The sequence below is a fragment of the Henckelia pumila genome, chromosome 1 (genome assembly GCF_033568475.1).
Source record: "Henckelia pumila isolate YLH828 chromosome 1, ASM3356847v2, whole genome shotgun sequence".
Taxonomy (NCBI): Eukaryota; Viridiplantae; Streptophyta; class Magnoliopsida; order Lamiales; family Gesneriaceae; genus Henckelia; species Henckelia pumila.
Window position 1 is genome coordinate 180,327,564 of NC_133120.1, and position 23,679 is coordinate 180,351,242.

General features: G+C 35.9%; 1 protein-coding gene across 3 annotated transcripts; it reads left to right on the forward strand.

The window, feature by feature from the left end:
* Positions 1-1,102: 1,102 nt before the first annotated feature.
* LOC140891088 (BTB/POZ domain-containing protein At5g48800-like) lies at positions 1,103-6,680 on the forward strand. 3 transcript variants are annotated; one of them, XM_073299381.1, is made up of 5 exons: positions 1,103-1,556; positions 2,759-2,825; positions 4,525-5,544; positions 5,627-5,694; positions 5,921-6,100. In XM_073299381.1, the coding sequence occupies exons 1-5, from the start codon at positions 1,495-1,497 to the stop codon at positions 5,949-5,951; spliced, it is 1,248 nt and encodes a 415-aa protein (XP_073155482.1). In that variant the 5' UTR covers positions 1,103-1,494; the 3' UTR covers positions 5,952-6,100. The 3 variants fall into 3 exon arrangements, with proteins under 3 accessions (XP_073155482.1, XP_073155466.1, XP_073155474.1); XM_073299365.1 differs by having other exon boundaries at positions 1,105-1,556; positions 4,525-5,694; positions 5,921-6,680; XM_073299373.1 differs by lacking the exon at positions 1,103-1,556 and adding an exon at positions 1,921-1,936 and having other exon boundaries at positions 4,525-5,694; positions 5,921-6,680.
* Positions 6,681-23,679: the final 16,999 nt, after the last annotated feature.

The following is a 23,679-nucleotide window of genomic DNA, read 5'->3' on the forward strand; positions in this document are numbered from 1 at the left end:
CATTTAATTGTTGATGTCACAACAGACACATCATCATTTCTCAATGCCACTTGAGATGCCACATCAAAATTCTATGAAAAAAAGACTAAAAACCAATTATAACTTAACTTATAGGACCAAAAACAAAAATTAAATATTTACAGGACCAAAACACAAAATGAAAAAACTTACATGACCATTTTGACTATATTTCCTTAATTTTTACTCTATTATTTAAGGATAAATGTCTAGGGAACCCAGATTTGACCGGTTAGGATTTTGAAAGAGACGTACCCTCCCTGTTTCATTTGGAAAATAGTACTTGTACACTTGAGTTATATATTGGGTTACAAACTACACATAAAATTATAAAATTATCCCTCTATTTTATTTGAAAAAACTCTTTTCAAAATACATTAAGAATAGTTATGTAATTTTAAGTGCAACGAATAACCCAAAAAGTAACCCTCTTTGTACTTGTAGCATCTCCCGTTTCGTTTAGAATAATGCTAAAGGTATCTTTAATATCGTGGATATTCGATATTTACATCGATTATATAGTCAGATTAAATCGCAAGATTTTGTGTTCAATGTATCATACAAATTTGATAAATTGAATTTTTATATTTTATATTTAATTTTCTATGATGTAAAAATTGATATACATGTAGCATCGTTGGTTTGTTTCAGTCTAAACCTAAATAAATTAGGTAACTCATCAACATCTCTTACAAATTTGGATATTCTGACAAAAAATTTCATCCACATCAAGTATAAGTCGAACTTTTTTAAACATTTTAAATGAGTACTGCACATAAATTAAAACTTGATGGAGTCTTAAATTTAATGCCTTATGAAACCCGTTGCACAATTCAAACTGTCTCGATAGAAAATTCACAACCAGACACAATCTATATTTAGAGTCAAAAATAATATTTTTATACAAGTCAAGTTAGATAAAAGTCATTATCACAAAATTAACCAATGCCATAAGAATTTTTGTTCGGATACTATTTAGGTAATAGTAACACATGAAAACATTGTAAAATAGATCCGATCAACTATTTTAAGGAGGTCATTTTCTTAAAACAATTAGTTGACTAAGGTTTTTTTTTAAAAAAAACCATTGGATCCGATCAATTTTTTTCTTCCCGCTCTCTCACTTTTCCTTTGACACTGAATTTCCATTTTCTTTTTTCTACTTATATGTTATTGGCTTTGATGAAACAAGAAACAGATTTTCACGTATATTATTATATATCCTTTATCTACGCCATTTTCATGGCACATATGTTTCAAATAATGCTTTCTTATGTGATAATTTTTCTACACATGACCCACAAAAGGCCCGATTCTTTGGACGATTGTAATCTATGATTTGAACACCAAATGTTTGACAAAAATGTCTAAAGAACTCTGCCAACCGAAGCATTTCTTTCACGTACTCTGTCTGTCTTCAGATTTTATTAAATTAGCCTTACTTTCTTGTTGGTTTTGTTTTCTTGATTTTTTTTTATGGATAGAAATCACCGGCAGCTGGCGCTGGTTAAGTGTTCGCGGCTACGGTGCAGTGAATGGTTTGTTTGCTGATTTCACAAGAGTGTGTTTTAGCTGCTTTCTTTAATACTTTTGAGTCATTAATGATAAAGGGTTTTTTCTTTTTAGTATCGTTTCATGGATAGTTGAATTTTTTAGCATGGTATCTTTGTTGAAGGATGTGTGCGTCTGATATTCAGTGAATGTAGTTTTGTCTATGTTTGGTGATTTTTCTGTTTGGTTCATATTACGATTTATAGGCTTGTCCCTGAGCTCATTTTCTATTTTGTTTTGCTTGCTGCAATTCAAATAGAGTTATAGGACTAGAGGAATCGGCCTTGCCGTTGCGTGGTGAAATCATCCTGTATAATTGTATATGCTGTTAAACTTCCAGGGGTCATGAATATATGTTATTTCAGTGGTATTTTTTCTAATTGTCCTTTTTTTTTGCTACTTTCTTTTACTTCTTTCCCTTGTGAAGCTCATCATGTTTCAATCTCGCCAAGGTCCCTAGTGGTAGGTTGCAAGAGAGTCTTTGGCTCAAGGATCTATTTCGCAACTAATACACTTATATCATGGCTTTGTTACTTAATTAGCACAGGTTTGTGATAATCATAGCATCAACTTATAACTATACAGTTTACTCCAACTGCCGACACCAGAAAATACAGCTTCACCTACCAAAACTCTGAATTGTTTTTTGGAAGAATGAGCATACTCTTAGCTAAATTTCATTTATTTTCCCCTTCTATGTTTTTGCTTTATTTACTCATAAACGCATGGAGTACTGTCATTTCTTCTTAGGCATCAATCATTATTCATCTTATTTGGAGCATTCTGAAATCTATAAGTGTCTAAGTTGCATGTGAAGCCAGAATACTTACATTGGAAACTGTTTGGCGCTATCTTCTTTAATTTTCTAGTGTTCGTGGTAGAGAGAAGGATATTTGGTGTTCTGTTTTTTTTTTTTATTTTTTTTGAAAGCAGAGGTGTTGGTTCTTCACTTCTTCTACATGGATTAGCTCTTCTGAGCTAAAAAATTATACTATTTCAAACTAAATCTTTAGCATAAAACAGACATGGTGAGGTTCTTATGCACCTGTTCTGTTCTTAACTTTTTTTGGGTATTATTTTATTTTTGCCGTTTTTCCGTCTTACTGTATTTCCTTTGAAAGATATCTGACCTTATAATCTCATGTCAATCGTGAGACTTCTCTGATTTTTCTATTGTCATCGTCAACAGGGTGTTTCGAGATGTTCCAACAGATATCACTGTTGAAGTAGATGGGGAAGCTTTTTCATTGCATAAGGTTAGCATTACTTTGTTGTCAAATATGAAATCTATGTTCTGTAAAATGCAGCTGTAGTACTTTGTTTTTGTTTTCCACGTCTGATTTTCTTTCATGAAATAGAAAAAAAGTTGGTTCCATTTTCTTATCTGTCTTTGTCCAGAAAACCTTTCTCAATGACGAGAAATGTCATTATATGCAACCCTATTTTATTAAATACATTCACTCTTATTTATTTTGACACCATTAAAATAAAATTAATAATTTATCATTCATCCACACACTACACACTAACACTTCTAATGAAATAACAAAACTTTCTGGATTTCGTATCTCGATCGGAACCAATAAAGTTTGTTTTACATTGATGTTATGGTTTTTTTCCCAACCCAAAATTTTTGTACCTCTATATCAAATGAAAAAGTGGAGGATTTGGGAGAATTTACGAATGTTGTACCCTGAGAATGACAATGTGTGTGGGTTTAACAGTTAGCCGACCTATAGGGTCGGGTATGATTATTAACTTTTATATCCTGAAAATTTTATTTTCACTCTGTGTATATTTTATCTTGATTATTGTTTTTGGGTTAAATGGATTTAGTGCTTGGAAATATTTGCTCTTCTCTAATTTCTAAATTCCATCCCATTCCCATGATTGAACTAATTTGTTTAATCTTAATTTTTAATCTGTTTTGTTTTATTTTTGGCATAAGTTTATTTGTTAAAAATTAGACATGTAAAAAAAAAAAACTGAAATTGTTTGACGGGTCTGGCCCGTTAACTTCGAGTACACGTCACGAGTCAGGGCGGGTATGTGTTTAGATTTAAACTGGTTGGGGGCGATTAATTTATGGGTCTCGAGCCCTAACGGACCCGACCCATACACAATTCATTCTCGTACGTAACTCTTGAGAGATACCCAAATTGTCCAGATTATAAATTATGTATCAAAATTCAACAAGGGGAATCAAATTATATCATATTAATTCCAGATGCGAATGCTATACGTTCAAACATGTACCAATAATTCACAATATCGACAACATTTGTCTCTGGTGCAGCACCATGTCGTTGTCCTTTTTTGCCTCTATTTGTTGGTTTTTAATTTATAAAGATAAGGGAGAGCAATACAATCAAATTGAATATTGTAATTCTTCTCTTGTTTTTCATTTTGGATAATTTTGTCATTGGTGAACTAGAAACTGTGGAATGGTTAATGAGTTTCAAGTCTTTTGTGTTTCGGATCACTTTTGGCTTTTGCATAGCATTAGTGCTCTTGTTAAGAACCCTTTTCATTAGGTAACCGTTGATAATATGATATCTGCTAGGTTGAACTAAGATGCCTGTGTTGAAAGTCATCCAACCTAAGCTGCCGTGGACGTCAGCTTGTCAGGGGTAGACAATGTTACTACACACATCAGTTCCATGAGAACTTGGGGAATGTTTATAAGTTTGAGAGTCGTTCCAGTCCAACCTAATTGGATGCCTTTTTATGTTCAGACTATTCCTTGGGATTGTGACGTAAAAATGTCCTTTTTGTCTATAAATTATCTACTTTGGTTAATTATGCAGCCAAAAAAGGCATTTTCGCCCCAACTTAGATAAGATAATATTTATCATGTTTTACTATGCATTCTCATCTCAAACAAGTAGATCTAAGTGTCTATTTGATTTAATCGTAAGATGATTTACGAATGATATATGTTAAATTTATTTGCAGTTCCCTCTTGTCTCACGAAGTGAACGAATCCGGAAGTTGGTCGCAGAACAGAGGAACTTCAATGAATCAAAAATTGTGCTTCTTAGCATACCCGGTGGGGCTGAAGCATTTGAGTTGTCAGCCAAATTCTGTTATGGTGTCAATTTTGAGATTACAGCTGCAAATGTTGCTCAACTGTGTTGTGTTGCTAATTACCTTGAAATGACTGAAGCACACTCAAAGAACAATCTTGGTTCCCAAGCCGAAGTATATCTTGAGAGTATAGTATGCAAAGATCTTCAAATGTGTGTTGAAGTGCTGCGACAATGTGAAAACCTACTTCCACTAGCAGATGATCTGAAAATTGTGACCCAATGCATCGATGCTATAGCTTCCAAGGCTTGTGTGGAGCAAATAGCTTCAAGTTTCTCACGCTTGGAGTACAGCAGCTCAGGGAGACTTCACATGAGCAAGCAAACCAAATGTGAAGGAGATTGGTGGATTGAAGATCTTTCAGTTCTTAGCATTGACTTGTACCAAAGAGTCATAACTGCGATGAAATGCAGAGGTGTCAGGCCAGAAAGTATTGGGGCATCACTTGTAAATTATGCGCAGAAGGAGTTGGTCAAGAAATCTAGCATATTAAATCAGTCCACCCTGCCAAGAGTTGATTTGGTATCAGGTGCATACGGCCATGAAAGATATATCATCGAGACAATTGTTAGCCTCATCCCAGTTGAGAAACATGCTGTTTCTGTAGCATTTCTTTTTGGTGTGTTACGAAGCGCTATGATGCTTGATTGCACAGTTGCTTGTAGGCTCGATCTTGAAAGGCGGATAGGGTCCCAGTTGGATTTAGCTACTCTCGATGATCTCTTGATTCCGTCATTCCACCATGCTGGAGATACCCTATTTGATGTCGATACTGTTATGAGAATATTGGTTAATTTTTCTCAGCAGGGCGATAGCGATGAAGACATGGATGATCTTTCTCTCTTTGAGTCTGATGGTCCTCCACCTTCCCAAACTGCATTATCCAAGGTTTCAAAACTTGTGGACACTTACCTCGCTGAAATTGCACCTGACGCGAATCTCAAATTTAACAAGTTCATAGCTGTTGCAGAAACATTGCCAGCTTATGCACGCTCTAATCATGATGGATTATATCTTGCAGTTGACAGTTACCTCAAAGTAAGTCTTACTCTGCCGGTCTATGTAAAGTTCAAAACTGTTGCCAAAACTCATGGAGGTTTAAAATTTCCTTCAAAGGCATTGTTGCTAGTTTTGAAACTACAAATTGTTTCTGTAACGGTACCAAAGCCGAGGACTGTCATATATCTTTTACACCACTTATGTATCATGAATGTGATCTGAATTATGTGTGGTGACTGTTCAACTAATGTCTTCATTTTTACAGGCTCATCAATGTCTGTCAGATCCAGATATGAGGAAACTCTGTAAATTGATTGATTTTCAGAAACTATCACAAGAAACTGGTTCACAAGCAGCACAAAATGAACGCCTTCCTCTACAATCAATAGTTCAAGTGCTCTATCATGAGCAGTTGAGACTTCGCGATGCATTATTTTGTTCCCATCCAGACGATGAGCAGAAACACATGCATCAATCATGGCGGATCAGCAGTGGAGCTCTTAGTGCTGCAATGTCTCCCCGAGACAATTATGCATCTCTGCGACGTGAAAACAGAGAGTTGAAGCTTGAGCTAGTGAGGCTGCGAATGAGATTGAATGACTTGGAGAAAGAGCATGTCTGTATGAAGAAAAATATGGAAAAGTCCATTTCTCGCAGCTTCATGTATTCTTTGTCAAAGAAGATTGGAAAATTTTCTATTTTTGCGCATAATTCTTTGTGGGGATCAAGTTCTCCATCAAAGCTTTAATAAAGAACAGAGTCTACAGGCAGACACAGCATTTCAAGAATACATTATCGGTTCTTCATCAATGTTCTCCAACTTCTAGACGAATTTGATGAGTAATCTATAAGCATGTTATGTATAATCTCTCTTATGTGTTTTCTTTTTATTTTTACTTCTCTCATGACGGCTATATGTAAAGTTCTTTGGGTTTGACGTACAGGTAGAAGGATTTACGGGTAACAATAGAAAGAAAAAAGAAGAGCTTGAAATGCTTATAAATGATAATTATTGATGTATTTATTTGCGACTTGGTTTGTTTCACAGCATGGAACAATCCTTGCTGACATGACCATGCTTATCTCTACTTTTTTTATTTTACCTTTTCCATTGCGAGTGTATCCAGCATGGTATGAACATTCCTAAAACAACACCAATGTGAGGAATTGTGTCATGAATAGGCCAGGTCGTTTACAGTCTGTCATGACTTTGGCATAATCTGGATCCTCTTTGCTTTCACTCTGACTTCAGAAGAAGAAATCTCCCTTGTATATTGGTAATTTTACCACAATGGCTCTCTTACCTGGAGTAGATAACAGATTGCCATCAAACATGCAGAACCAGTAATCACAACAGGCTATGCGAAGCTCATATGGAGGTTAAGCTTCTTCCTGACAGCACTATCCACCTTCCTTAAACAAGACTTCAACATTCTGAATGTTGGGAGATGACAACTTGGGACCTCCTGTTTTGAATCATGTGCCTTGATGTGATCCCAAAATTTCCTTCCTTGGTCTCTGTGACTCTTCCGCCTGTCTTTGCCTGAAACTATGAATAAACCGGTTAGGGGCGTCGGGATTCCTCTCGGCGTGACCCCTCCAATGCCTAAGTAAGACAGAGAAAACATGAGAGAAAGATAGATGAAACGTGGGAGAACATCATGGGGAAAAAAGTGCAGAAAACTCTCTTCCCACATTGTGTGTGTAATCAGGAAGAAACAATATATCTTTACTATTTTATTGAGGCTGAGAGTCTTAGAAAAACTGTTTTAGTGTCTTGGTCTGGATTTTCTTAATCCAAAAATACCCGTCTACTCACCACCCATGTTCTTTCTATTATTTTCAATTTACACCTTTTTTTTTATTTTTCTCCCCTTTTTTAATTCACTTCTTTTTCTTCTCAATTATATGGACATGACTGCTCTCATACAAATATATATACATAAATAATATTCATGTATTACGTCGCACACACATCGGATGTGTCTTAATTGCTAGTATATATTAAAAACTTCCCTCTGATGTAGATTGTTGAAGACATGTACCACATTATGTCGGCTCATACTTGAGAGGACAAGGTCCATGATCTGATGAGATGCGCCCATGATCTGCTGATTCTGACAAGTCCAGGATCAAGTTTAGATAGTGAGTACCTGACAGGCCCATATCCAGTAATAATTACTAGACACCAACCATCATCAATAACCTGCTTATTATCACAAATCTCGATCTAAATTCATGTGAAAAATAGATACATCCCGAGATACCATTAGATGATATCTCGGGATATATCCGAGGGCATCATGCATGTTGAAGATTTCTTTTTATTTTATTCAATAATACGGGTATAGTGTGACAAGGCACAAGATAGAATATTTTTGCAGGTACTAAAACTGATTCAGGTTGCACAGCACTCGGAAACTCGAAAACGTCAGGGTTTACAATGTAGTGTCTGGGGTGGGATTTTATGATTTTTTTTTGCTGTAATTGGTTCTCGAAAAAGCTCAATCTGCCCGCCTGCGTGCACCAGTGTAAGCACATCAGTTTGTCCTGTTGATACTATTGAAATATATTCTATATTATCTTTTGTATATTTTGTATATTATGTTTTCTTTTATTTTTCTTATGTTAAATTGTTGTATATAAACACATCATGTATTCATTCTCGAAGATATATGAAAATTATATTTTCCATCAGTTTCTACATGCTATCACGAGCCTCTGGCATACGCCACTAAAACCCTAACACAAAAAGTCGTCGCCGCATATATGGCCACCATGTAGTGACCGTCCCGGAATCATTAATTAATCAAAGATTAAGCATGAAAAATAACTTAAACGTGATAATCAGATAATCCAACGGAAACTTAAATATTTCAAACTAAAACCTACTGGCAGAATACAAGCGGTCCAAATCAAATACTACAAATACCAATGGTATTATATAAAACAACAATAATTGAAAAATGTTGTTACTTTGAAGCAAGGGTAAAATCTTGTGCTCTCTCTTATTCGTTTTGGCACTGTAGATCCAGGCTTTACCATCATATCAACGGCAACGATGTTTATTGCTTTCAACACTTTGTGGAAATTTTGGCTAGTATTGTATTGTGATCGACCAAATATTTTACGAATCATGCAATATCGATTATTTTGACCAACAATAAGTAAAAATATGGCAAATATTTCTTCAACACAGATATATTGTGTGTCTTGTAAGTGTGTTTTCTCCCTAAGAATGTTGGACAACTTTAAAAAAACATCGGGGTAAATCCTATATATTTCTCTAAAGTTTGTTGGATATTCTTTTAATATTCTATGAATATAATTGTATCCACTAGCAGTTATTGGTCTTGTAGTCAACGGGTGTTGGATACGTTCATGACACATGCTAGTCATATAATCATTTAACACAGAAAATATTTCAAAAATTTGTATCAACAAATACTCAAGGGATTCTTATACTTCTTCTTCTTATTTGTCTTCTTCCATTTCTTCATTTGCCTCATGCGTATTGATATTTGACATTTAAATGAACTTCCTGGCATAAACAATGATTAAATAAAAAAAGCTCTATGAATTCATGGAAAAAAATCACATGTATATAATCAAAATAAATTTTTTTCGAAAACAATCCAAAATTATATAAATAAGTCAAAATCTAAAAATTATCTACTAGTTCAATAACTAAAAAAACAATCCAAAAAAATATGAGAAAAAATTCAAACTCGGTAGTGTTTATGTAACGTCCCAAAATTTATTACCAAATTAATTGGCAATTAAAAATAATTATTGAGTTGGAAAAATAATTATTACTGTCAAATGAGTTATAGAGTGTATTTACAAAATACATGTGTCAATTAGTCAATGAGTTTGATTATTTTTGAATATCTGGTAATATTGACATTTTGAGATAATTATTGAGATAATTGAATTAAAAATAATTATTTATGCCAGATAATTTAATTTGAAGAAAATAATCAGTTTGGGTGACTGGTCAAAGCCTAAGATTAACTCAATTTATTTATTGGGAATTAACTGGTCTAGTTGCCAGGTCAAAGTTCGCTATTTCAGATAATTGTAAAAATGTGTTAAATTACATATTGGTGTAAAATAACACAAGAGCATTGAAATGGATCAGACCGGGTCATTTTAGGACCAAATTTTATAATATTAAGTTGTACACTCTCTCTCATGCACTAAACACCTAAAACACACACTAAAACCCTAACCCCATTCACGTCCCGCCGTCGCCGCCCGCCGCCCGCCGCCTTTCGCCGTCGATTGAGCATGCCATCTTGTAGCTCTCGTCGAGGCGGTCACAACCATACCAAGAATCATGATTTTTGGTGTCCGATTTGAAGAGCACGAAGTCGAGAATGGGGCGACACTATTCATCGTCTTCTTCGCATGTTTTGATCGGATTTTTGCTCGATTGGGTTGGTTTTTGAGTTTCTAGATGGTAGTAGGTGATGTGTAGAACATTTTCTAAGCTTGTAGTAGCTTTTTCCATCGCGTATGGTATAGATCGGAGCTCGGGAATCTCGCCGCCTCCGCCACTATAATTTGCGATTTCCGGCCGCCACGATGGTCCATTCCGGCTGTGGCCTAGTCCGTTAGAATCTTCTCGTCGAGCTCTACAACCCTGTCAAATTTCAGAATTTTTGGAGTTGTTTTGCTTATAGCCACCGCGTCGCCGCCGTCGCCGCCGCCACGCCGTCGTCTTCCCCAATTTCCGGCGACCTTCGATGTGTTAACCATTTTTGACTGGTTCAACGTGATGGATCCAAATATCCAAGTTTCGAGTCAAGATTCAAAACCGTGAAGTGGTGAGAACGCAATTAATTTTGGAAATTTTTGGTCAAAGTTTGACCAAAGTTGACCATGGTTGACTTTTGACCATTGTGTGATTTTTCGCAGATCGGAAGCTATTTGAGGATATTTAGGGGCAGAAATCAATAGTTTAGGGGTTCGAGCCTCTAGAATTGGAAGTTGTGAGATTCTTGAGTCCCGATATACGCAACCGCAACTGTATAAGTTTTCGTGTGTTTTAAACGCAAAGGCATGTTATACCCTTCCTTGCTCACACCGTTTAGATCAATATATTCACTGTTTTTATGATTAAATTGTGTTGCATTTATATGTGGATATGATAGCTCAAATTTTAACTCATGCATTATTCACGTTTTTATGTTTTGTGGATGATTTTTCTGCCATGGCTAGGTCTTAGTTGTTGTTCAATGGTTGATGGTTGGACTAGGTCCCTTTGGGTGTTGGTTTAAGATGTCTTGAACTAGTGTCGGCTAGGTGAATAGTTGGATGGTTGTAAGGATGGTCTATCTAGCGGGCAGTTCAGGCAGGGCTCGGGCGAGTGGGTTGTCCGGGTCGGGTAAAGTGTATTAGGGTCATATGTTATGTTTTGGTCCCAGATTATTTTATTTTGGGCCGAGTAATTTATTTAAGAGTCTAAGTGTTTAGTTTATTCATTGGGTCAATTTTTTTATTGGGCCTAAGATGTTCATTGAGCTTAATTTAGTTATTGAGTCTAAAATGTTTATTGTATTAAATTTATTTATTGGGCTTAGTTGTTTATTTGAGATAAAGTGTTATTTGGGCTTGAATGAATTGATTTAGTTATTGATCCAAGCTTATGGGCTTAAGATATTTATTGGAGGTTCAATTTAATAATAGAGCTAAATATGTTAACAAGCCTAAGTTGTTTAATTATTTGGTTGGGCTAAGTTCTAAAGTTGGGCTAAGTACTATTGTGTCAATCTAAGTCTGATTGAGTCATTATAAGTGCGATTGAGCTAGTATAAGTATTTTTGGGCCAGTATAAATGTTAATGAGTCAGTCTAAGTTTATGGACTTTAGTTAAGGGGCAGCAACTCGAACTAGCCAGTGACAAACAAAATAGTCCGTAAATATATATTTAATAGATGTATATATTTATTTTCATACAAGTATGATTTTTTTATGAAAAATGAATTAAATATATATTAATGGGCAAAATTTCAAGAAAATGATATTTTTAAGTTCATGATTCATGCATGTATTTTATGATGAGATAACGGGCATGTAAATAAAATATTTTTGGGAAGTTGAAGTGATTTGTGACAAACACGGGACTGGAGGTCGGGATACCGGGCCCGATGATCTTTCCACTTACGATTATGAGCCTATGGATCCCCAAAGGTTGGGTGAAGTGGCATAGGGAGTTAGGGGTACACCCCACAGGCCGCCACCACGTACGATGAATTTAGATTGATCAATCGAATTAGGTTACACTTCATTGATATGACCCATAGAAAATTATATTTATGTTTATGACATGCCAATGCTTATGTTACGTATTATGATACGTATTATGTTATGATTTAGATTACGACGTAGTTTATGCATACGATTTTACGATCATGCATGCATTAGAATCCTCAGGTTATTTTTATATACTTTATGTGCTTGCATGTGGTTTTATTTAGTAGTACTCGTTATTAAAGGTAGAGCATGCTGGGCCTTTAGGCTCACTAGACCTAAATGTTGTGCAGGTGAGTTTTATGTTATTCAGGAGGTTGTGGTCCCGAATGGTGGTGAAGACCTCTGTGCATCCGTGGCGAGCTAGCAAACCCGTGACCTTCGCCAGCTCATGTTTCAGTTGATTTAGTTTATGATGAGATACTTTATGTATTGAGCTATTTTCCGCACATGTTTACTATTTTTTTTATTAGTTTGTATACTTTTGAGATTATAGTCGTTTTAACCTGTTTGAGTTTTTAAACTTTTAAGATGAAATCGATTTTTATTATGCGTTAAATTTTATGAAAATCTATTTTAAGTATAGATGCATATATGTATGGGCATATATGTAATATTAAAAAAAAAAATTCCTTCGAGTTTTGGTTCGTTTCAGTTTATTATTAACTTATGCCCCTCCCCACAAAGCACTCGATCACTTCAATTTATAATTTATCCACTCCAAACGTTCTTTAATTGTCATTTTCAAGAAAGCCATCTTTTTTGCTCTGTTATTAAGCAAGTCAGGTACTGTGAACCGAGTGCGATTATCCAAATCTGGAACTTCCTTAATTGCATCCCAACAATTATCATCTACAACACCAATCGATTCAATCTTAGAAGCAGTCTTCTCAAGGTTACAAGAGAGCTTCTGCATAATATCATGGTCAATATGATATTCTTGATTTTAATTCAAAATCAATCCTATCTCGTTTTTCGCTCACCGAAGGAACCTCTAAGATCATTGGTTGAGAAGGAAATTGTAAGGCCCGAGATTATTTAATTTAATCCAAGATTATTTAATTTTAATTCGAGTATATTTAATTTGGGAATATTTAGAGTTTCGATTTAAATTCTAATAATCTTAAATTATTTAGGATTGAAATTGAATTAAAATAAGGGCCGAAGAACAAATTGCAAATATTGAAGAATTGAGGGGCTAAACTACAATTATAATTGAAGTTATCAGATTATTATTTGATGTATTAGCATGTGTATGTGTAAATGTCATAAGCATTCAGAAAAATTGAACAGAGGAGCCGAGATCTTTTCCTTTTCTTTACAATTTCGATTTTCAAATTGCCGTAACTTTTGATCCGATCGTCCGATTTTGATTTCGAAAATTGTTCTGGAATCCTTGCAATGAGGACTTCAATCTAGTGTAAGTTTTTATTTCTTTCGGCATGTTTTGAGAATCAAGATATGGCAGAAATCAGTATGTTTGCATATGATCATGTTCTTGAGGTGTTGTATCGTTTATTTTCAAAACGAATCGACGAACGACTATCAATTGTGTTCTTATGATTTCCAGCTTATGATTCGAGCAATATACCTGCTGATATGTGGGATTATGATGATATGTTGCTGGTTTTTATAAGTTATATGCTGATATGAGTTGAGAATTGATTTCGATGTTTTGTCGGTTACCGATTTTCAATCGCTACGCCACTGGTTTAGGTTTTGAAGTCATCTTGTTAGCCTATGATTGAGCTGAAGATCTTTTGATTGTATACTGATGCTTCTTGATCATAATCTTTACATTTCAGATTAGTTTCAAGCTCGATCAACTCAAGAAGTCCGACTTTGAACCGAAGAAGTTTTCTTGAGGTTTGAAGCGATTGTATTGAAGTTATATTGATGAGTTTGATCAGATTTTGGATTGATCATCTTGAATGAAGCTTGATATGAATGTTTTGATTTTTATATTTCATATTTTAAGTATTCAAAAACGAGAAATACGAAGGTATAAGACGACATTGCGAGTCAGGGAATTGTAACTCGAGAATGAAGCTTCTTGAGTTGTCCCGCCAAAATCACATACTTGTTTATATTTTTGATTTGATTTTGATGTTGTCGATCCATCTCAGGTAGTGGATCTTTGAGTTTGACTCGATATGATTACGATTTGATATGATATTGAATTGATTCTATGCCGAGGTTTGAGGCGACCTTATTTTCGAGTCAAGAATGACTACGATAGATGTATATCAATGTCAAGATCATTTACGAATCTTGATGGCAACGACGTTATATGAATCAATTCTTAATTGTTATATGCGTTATTTACTCTATTGTTGAGTCGATTATGAATAGAGTCAATATGATTTATTTAACACTTTATATATGTCGATTGTACTGGGAATGATTTCTCACCAGAGTTTATCCGGCTGTTGCTTTGTTTTGTATGTGTGCATGGCAACAGAGGGGGCAGGAGCTGGTCAACGACGACATTTACAGCTTGGGAGAGAGTTTAGCAATTGTGGACTCGGGTTGTAGCTGATGATAGATGTTCTAGACAACTTGTGTGAACTTCTCTCGACTGAAGTCACACTGACTGTCTTAATTGTGCTTTGATTGTTGAGCATGATTTCATTACCCATGGATGAATGATCACGAGATTTGTATTTTGTTGGCTTATATTCATTATTCATGGAGCCTTCATTATTATTCATTCACCCCTAGAATTGAATTACGAGTGAGTTGTTTTCACTTATCTAGATTTTTATTTCCAACTCATTTTGTTAGTAATGCTTGCATCATTCCGTATTAAGCAGCATTACTTGTACGTTTGTTTTCTTTCATGATCCATCATGATGAGAGTATGGGTGGATCATAATTTCAATTATTATTCCAAATTCTTGTGTAAAGAATTGGCTCGTAGCTGCATAATAAGTTTTTTGGCCGTTTGAATTTAGTATTAGTACTAGATAAAATCCTAAGTTATTGTTGTGATCCTAGGAGTAGCGAATTATCAATTATATCTAGTACTAGCGAGTAGACTGCTAAGTAGTAAATTAATTGAATAGGTTGTTTCGATATTTTTAAATAGGATCGTTAAGAGTTAACAGGAGATTTTGGTGAGCCAAATGGGTGAACAGTTACGAGATAGGAAATAGAGTTGTCCCTAGAATACTTTTGAATACTTTACTTTTGCATTTTAAGATTTTGTGATTGTCGACCGGTAAGGCTATTGCACCAAAAATAGGTACAGAATGATGAATAGAATATTCAGGTAGTTTTCTGGATAAGTTGTATATTTAGCCATTAGCGAAATACTAAGGTACTAGAGGAATACTGAGGAAGCTTATACGATCGGGTTACAAACTCTGCTAGAGGTGTCCAATTGTATACTAAGTTCTTGAAATATGAATTCAGGTTGTACATATAATAAATTTGAGAATTCTTGGATTTTCAGACTTACTGTTAAGTCTAACTAGGGATTTGAGGTATTTCTTCATACGATAGGTAAGAATTATTCGGCACTTGGATAACCATCTAATCCAATAAGTGGATAATAGCTCGTAGTATATTTTGACTTGAAGTGTAAATATGGATTACTTAGTCGTGGCACCTGAGATAGAGAAAAGTGGATAAATTCGTTGGGAAATTTTTAATTATCTTTAGAAGTGTGGTGAGTTGCAGTAATTAATAAGAGATTGATAATAATCCAGGATCTTTAAGCGTAGCGCTGCTAATAAATGGCGTAGACCTTTAGAATTTCAAAATGGATATTAATTTGTTGTCGAAGGTATCATTGTTTCGTAATATTACCGATTTGGGAATATAAGTAAGTTAACTCGTTTTGTCGATCATCATGCGATTGATGAGGGGATTGGTAATTTGTTTTATCGTTTGGGCATGCCGTAGAGAATTGTTGCGGGAGTTTGTGTCAGATCCATCTCATATTTTGAGGTCTAACGAGGTAGAATTGTATAGTCCCTTAGCTGTCCTATTTAGAAAAATTTAGTGTTTAGTCGCTAAGTAATTTAGAACTTGTGAATTTCTTAAGAGCTCGAGTTGTATATTATTTGAGTTAAGCCTAATTAGTAAATAGACGTTAAGCGTAGTTTTATTGTTAGACAGTTTTTAAGTCTTGGTCGAAGTCGACATAAATTATTTATTGGTTATACGGACTCTATTAATTGGAACTCCGACGTAGGATTTAAGGTTAGCATAATGTAGGACGTGCAATAACATAAAGATCTAAGAATTTGTAAGTTGTAGAACTTATCAGTTGCGGTATGATGACGTTTTTAAGTTTGTAAATTTAGATCGGAAGAAAATTTGAGTGATCAAAATTTCATAGAGGATAAGACCACTTGGGAAGATGCAAGAATTGTAGAGTTTCCTCTTCTTGTGTTCGAGTATAGAGGTTTAAACACATTAGCCGGCGCATGAACCCGTCGAGCTGACTTGACCACATGAGCTCGATCAAGCTTTTGATTTTGCTAGCTCGAGCTTTCGTGTTCGGGCTTTCTGATGAGCTTGATCATAACTGGTTAAAGCTCGTGCGTCCAGCCGACCACAGTGTTTTGGAGGAATCCAAACTCGAAATTTTCATTTTTGGATTTTTTTGTGTGGGCAGTTTATTGATGTAATTATGATAAATGTAAAACTATTTTTGCGTTCTTTGAAAAATTTATTTAATATAAAATTCAAAATGTTCACAAATATTTTGTTGAATGAAGGGTTCGACATATTAGTTGGCGTATTATCAAAAATTCTGATAAATAGGCATAGCACGGATGTTGGCGTAAGAATACGGAAGATAATGTGCTAGACTACTAGGGCTAATAGCATATCCGGCCCAGTGAAAAAACTAATTATCATAAAACTCTTTATAAAATTTTAATAAGATAATGTCATTGAATTTTTAAAATTTTTGCTCACGGCTCCTTTGCAACGTGTTGTAAATGTATGCACTTAAGTTTAGATATTTATGGTAGTTTAGTATTTTTTTGGCAAATGATTTGACTCTATTATCATTTTGTTTAGAATAAATACTCTTTTTGTTTTCATTAGCAATTTTTTTAAAAAAAAATACACCGTCTGTTATGACGGGGTTGGTGGACTCTTACTTGTTTATTAGAATAAAAAAAATAATTACAAGAGAGAGGGACTAGATTAAAACCTCTCGAAAAATTACAAGAACCAGACTACTAGCAGAAAAATTAAATAAAAACCGTTTTAACTCTAAGATAAGGTAGACCAGGCCTATCTAATCTACAAATCTCTTTAAGCCTACCAGTGATGTCTTGCGGATGCAATATAGCCGAACCCAGTGCCAAACCAAGATTAGCCAATTCATCCACCGCTGCATTGGCTTCCTTGTAAACATGAGATGTCCGCACATCTGAAGTCTTAATTATCCCCTGAATCTGGGTCAAAATCCAAGTGAGTTCCCAAGATGAATTGTTAGCATCCTGAATGGCTAATGCCGCCAATGAGTTCACTTCAAGCCATAGAGGAAACAAATTATACAATTTGCAAATTGTAAACCTCTGAGAATAGCAAGTAACTCTGCTTTCGTATTCGAACCAATTCCAATAGAGTCATGAAACGCAAGAACCAGCTGCCTAGTGTGATCTCTGATAATGCCACCGATCCCAGACTCAATACAAGCCCTATATTTTGGGAAAAAAACTTTAAAAAATGGACCTTATTCAATACAAAATATGGGGAAACATCTTAAAAAATTGAACCCAATTCAATACAAATAAACAAAAGCGGTCAAAAATAATACGTAGGAGGATTTATGAACTACATGCGAATGTGTTTGGAATCGAAGATGTGTGTGAATACATATTTTATAAATTTTCTTAAAAATGGTTTGACCTGTCGAGTAGGTGTTAACCAACTAAACCAAAGTTCTTAACTTTTGAAAGAACTCAAACAACTTAAAAGTACGAAAATAATTTGATAGCTTTCAATGAGTTTATATACTCAACTTAAGAAGATATCAACAAGATAAAGTATGTAACACCCAGAAATTTATCACGTAAATTCGCATGCATAACTAGGGGATTTTATAATTTTAAAATACTGTGAAAATGGGTTAAATTGTTTTATGAGTTATTATGTAAATTATGTTATTTATTTGAATGTTTTAAATATTTTTTCGTCGGCATTTAAATCTGTATGATGTGATTTATGAATTTATTTGAGAAAGTTTATTTTATGATCGCGTAGGCAGAACCGTGGACGGACGAGATGTTGTTTTCCCCCAAAATACTTTATGAGATTTTTAAGAGCCTTAAAATATTATTTTAAGGTATAATTTGAATAAAATTATGGCATTTATATATATGTATATTTATAGGTCCGTTTTTACCCAAAATAAGTCATTTTAATGATTTTTATTAATCTTTAAAAATCCCATTAATTATAATTTCAGGATTTAAGGTTAAATATCAGATTTATATTTTATTTAAGAGTTTTAAAATTCTATATGTTTAGAGTATATATTTATCCTAATTAATTATTAGTTAAATTATGCTAAATTATCTCCTAAAACCCTACCCTATTCACGTTTCTTCCTACCTAGCCGCCTCCACCTTCTTCCTTCTCCTCTCCCACGTTTTTACAGCAGAATCACTAGCCTCCATATCCAATTCTTCAAGGTTTTTAAATTAGTTTGAAGGTCCGTTCGTCCCGGCGAGCCCGATATGCGTCGTTTGCATCGTTTCTTGTAAATATTCATCAAGGCACGTTTCGAATCCATTCTTGAATACCATTTAAATCATTATACACTGATTTATGCATAAAAGATTGGATGTTGCATGTGTATGTGGTTTTGGAATAAAGATCTTCATGTTCATGCCAAGCATTCACGTTTTATTTACATGTTTGCTTGTTTATGCATGATTTTGATCCATGGGCTGTTCGAGGAGCTAACCATCGGTTTAAGGTTCAATCTAGGATCCTTAGGGTTAGTTTTGGCTAGGTGGTTCTCGGCTGGAAGGGCTGGAGCCATGCGGGTTTTGGCCATGACAGCAGATAAGCGAGAAGTGGATTATGTCGGGTTTAGGGGTCTTGGCCGAGCCCTGTAGGGGCTTGGCTCAAGCCAGGCCTAGTCAGGGGGTTGCACCTGGACCCTGGGGTGGTCCAGGTGTCGGAGCTCTGGCCATTGGTGGCCGGAGCTGGTCGGATCATGCAAGGGAGCGGGGACTGCGCAGGCAGCGCAGAAGAGCAGGAATGGAGGGATCGGCTACTCCATGCTGGGCATGGGGCTGGGTTAAAGCTGATCTAGGGTGACCAGCAGGACCCTGGGGAGGTCCTGACGACATCGCTCCGACCATGGGTGGCCGGAGCTGGGCAGTTGGAGCAAGAAAGATAGTGGTAGCGTGAGAATGCATGCGTGAGTGAGGGGAGAAATGCACGGTTGGGTTTTGGGTTTAGGCGGGCCGGGCTCGGGTTTTGGGTCTGGGTCGGGTCTAAAATGATGGGTCAAATATTTTTATCCCGGGTCTAGATTTTATTATTTGGGCTTGGGTACTTTTATTTTTATTAATTAAGAGTTTAAGTAATTAATTAATGGGTTGGGCTTGTTAAGTAATTAATTGGACTAATTAAATGGGTTTTAATAATTATTGAGGTGAGCCCACTAATTTGTCATGGGCCGTGTGATCCATGAGAATTATTGAGCCAAGTTGTGTCGGGTTGAAAAATTTTAGCGGTCTAATTTATAATTTAACGGTTAGTTAATAATTTTATTAATTTTAATTTTAAGTTAATTAATTAATGGGCCTAAATTATGTTTTATGTGTGCCCATAAGTTTTCCATGGGTTTGGGGGGCCATGAAACTTAATGGGCCAGATCAGGTTGGGCTTAGGGGTTTTTGGGCCAGTTTAGGAATTTTTGTGTTTAAGTCTAGTGGTCAGCAGCTCGAACAAGTTCTTGAAAAAATAAACGTTCGTAAATATATATTTAACTCATGCATGCATTTTTATTAGATATATAAGTATGATTTTTAAGAAAATAAATTAAATATATATTTACGGGCAAATTTTCATGAAAATAAAGAAGTAAGTGAGAATTTTCAAATTCATGCATCATGTAAGAATTCTTATGATAATTTTAAATTCATGTTAAGAAAAATATATTTTTATGAAAGTTGAAGTGAAGGTGGAAAGTGATGTGGTTGGAGGCCGGGATACCTGGGCCCGGTGACCTTCCTAATGATGTTTATGTATGATGAGCTTATGGATCCAGCTGAGAGGGCTGGTGAAGTGGCAGCACAGAGGTGGAAACCCCACCGCTGCGTACGTTGGTTTTTAGATTGATCAATCGTTTAGTATGAGTTCACCGACATGGATACGACCTGTTGAGAACTAAGAAATGATGATAAGTTATTTTATGAGATTTATTAAGTATAATGATATATGTTTAGCATGATGATAAATCAGTATAATTATTTTATTTCATGTTTATATGCATATAATTTTAAGATCATGCACATATATTTATATTCACGTATTTCATATGATGTGTGCTTATGTGTGGTTTCATTTTATTATGTAAGGATAGAACGTGCTGAGCTCTAGGCTCACTATATTTAAATGGTGCAGGTGAGCAGAATGTTAATGAGGATAATGTGTTCCCGACTGGCGGCGAGGGCGTATGAGTTTTCAGGCGGCTAGAATCCCGTGACCATCGCTCAATTATGATATTTATGTTGAGATTTAATATACGTATTTTCGCAAACGTTTCATTATTTTTAGATTTTTCAGAGTATGCTTGGATTTTAGATTTAATTATTTATTTTCTAAGTTTGCATGGATTTTGTGTATAATTATTATTTAGGAATTTTATTATGGAATTTTTATAAATTATTATCTAGTAATTAATTTTAAGTATTTAATTGCATGCGTATAGTTTTATTGTACTTATTGTGTTTATGTATATTAAATTAAGGAAAGTTATTTTGTTTAAGTAATATATATATATATATATATATATATATATGGGCACATATATATTTATATTCATTATTTTATAGTTAGAGAGTAAAAAAAAAAATTCCAGTAGAAGTTTTAGGACGTTTCATTTGGTATCAGAGCCAGGTTCCTTGGAGGGTGACTAGTCTGCTTCTCGGAGCTCAGAAGCCGCACTGCCAGTCTGTAAGTTTTAAGTGTTTTAAATTATGATTTATGCATGGGACACAGGAGATATATTTTTGATGATTTATGAAAATGAGAATTTAAAGTTACGACAGTCTTAAAGTCAAAAATATTAGTTATACATTGCGATTTACGTGGGGAAATATGTGGTGGTGCAGTATGCCTCCTAGACAGATGAACCGACGCGGGAATCCTCCAACTCCTCCTCGCAAAATCCGCTCACAGCACTGGAGCAGGCCAATGCTAATATGATGATAGGAATCAGTGCATTGCTGGAGCAACAGGCAGCACGACCCCGACTTTCACACGACGAAGACGTTGCAGAACGGTTCCAGAAGAAGGGACCGAAGGAGTTTTCTGGTGCCACTGATCCACTCGTGGCTGAGGGGTGGATCCGTTCCTTGGAGACCATATTTGCTTATATGGGACTCACTGATGCCGATAAAGTAAAGTGCGCGATGTACAGGATGAAATACGATGCAGCCCTTTGGTGGGAGGGCGCAGTTCGAGGTGTGAACCCACAGACTTTGACGTGGGAGGAGTTCAAGTGGATGTTCTTTGACAAATATTTTATTGAGGATGTGCGCAGCCGAATGATTTGGGAGTTCATGAGTCTCCGGCAGGGGGACAAGATGGTGGTTGAGTATATCAAGCAGTTCGAGAGTGGGTGTCATTTTGTGCCCCTGGTTGCTGAAAGTGCGCAGGAGAAGATGAGACAGTTCGTCGATGGGCTTAGGGCAGACATCAAGCATGATGTACGCATGATGGACGTCACCACTTATGAGGCAGCGGTGAGTAGGGCACTACGATCCGAGGATGGTAGGAAGGAGATCTTGAGGGAGCAGCAGAGGAAAAGGCAGTTCCAACCATCGTACCACGAGTCGTATCCACAGCAGGATGCAAAGAAGCAGTCCACTGGGCCGTGGAAGGGCCCAAATCCATCGAGACAACAGGGAGCTATTGTTCCTCGTGCAGTAGCACTACCTCTTTGCCAGAAATTCCAGAAGCCCCATCCAGGACCGTGCATGAAGGGATCAGGCATGTGCTACCATTGCACGGAACTGGGACACATTATGCTGCACTGTCCCAAGAAGAATGCTGCCGGACGAGTCTATGTGATGCAGGCGGAGGAAGCAGTACCGGATACTTTGCACATCATGGGTAATTTTATTTAACGCATTAAATTTGTCGCATTTGGATTTCTCGATTAGGAACTACACGAGGAAACTTGTTCTTGCCTAGAGTTCGTTTCAATTTCGAGGACGAAATTCCATTTAAGGGAGAGAGAATTGTAACGCCCAGAAATTCATCACGTAAATTCGCATGCATAACTAGGGGATTTTATAATTTTAAAATAATGTGAAAATGGGTTAAATTGTTTTATGAGTTATTATATGAATTATGTTATTTATTTCCATGTTTTAAATATTTTTCTTCAGCATTTAAATCTGTATGATGTGATTTATGAATTTATTTGAGAAAGTTTATTTTATGATCGCGTAGGCGGGACCGTGGACGGACGAGATGTTGTTTTCACCAAAAATACTTTATGAGATTTTTAGAAGCCTTAAAATATTATTTTAAGGTATAATTTGAAGAAAATTATGGTATTTATATATATGTATATTTATAGGTCCGTTTTTACCCAAAATAAGTCATTTTAATGACTTTTATTATGCTTTAAAAATCCCATTATTTATAATTTCGGGATTTAAGGTTAAATATCAGATTTGTATTGTATTTAAGAGTTTTAAAATTTTATATGTTTAGAATATATATTTATCCTAATTAATTATTAGTTAAATTATGTTAAATTATCTCCTAAAACCCTACCCTATTCACGTTTCTTCCTACCTAGCCGCCTCCACCTTCTTCCTTCTCCTCTCCCACGTTTTTACAGCAAAATCACTCGCCTCCATATCCGATTCTTCAAGGTTTTAAAATTATTTTGAAGGTCCGTTTGTCCCGGCGAGCTCGATACGCGTCGTTTGCGTCGTTTCTTGCAAATATTCATCAAGGCATGTTTCGAATCCATTCTTGAGCACCATTTAAATCATTATTCACTGATTTATGCATAAAAGATTGGATGTTGCATGTGTATGTGTATTAGAATAAAGATCTTCATGTTCATGCCAAGCATTCATGTTTTATTTACATGTTGGCTTGTTTATGCATGATTTTGATCCATGGGTTGTTCAAGGAGCTAACCATCGGTTTAAGGTTTGAGCTAGGGTCCTTAGGGTTAGTTTTGGCTAGGTGGTTCTCGACTGGAAGGGCTGCGGCCATGCGAGTTTTGGCCATGACAGCAGATAAGCGAGCAGCGGCTTATGTCGGGTTTAGGGGCCTTGGCCGAGCCCTGCAGGGGCCTTGGCCGAGCCATGCAGGGGCTTGGCTCGAGCCAGGCCTGGTCAGGGGGTTGCACCTGGACCTTGGGGTGGTCTAGGTGTTGGAGCTCCGACCATTGGTGGCCGGAGCTGGTCGGATCATGCAAGGGAGCGGGGACTTTGCAGGCTGCGCAGAAGAGCAGGAATGGAGGGATCGGCTGCTCCATGCTGGGCTTGGGGCTGGGTTAGAGATGATCTAGGGTGACCGGCAGGACCCTGGGGAGGT

What these genes read in the sequence shown, in the direction of transcription:
- LOC140891088 (XM_073299365.1), top strand. Translation starts at nt 1,495, where the DNA reads ATGGATAGAAATCACCGGCAGCTGGCGCTGGTTAAGTGTTCGCGGCTA. An exon ending in AAGCTTTTTCATTGCATAAG is followed by an intron (nt 2,826 to 4,524) that starts GTTAGCATTACT and finishes ATTTATTTGCAG; the next exon opens with TTCCCTCTTGTCTCACGAAG. An exon ending in CAGTTGACAGTTACCTCAAA is followed by an intron (nt 5,695 to 5,920) that starts GTAAGTCTTACT and finishes TCATTTTTACAG; the next exon opens with GCTCATCAATGTCTGTCAGA.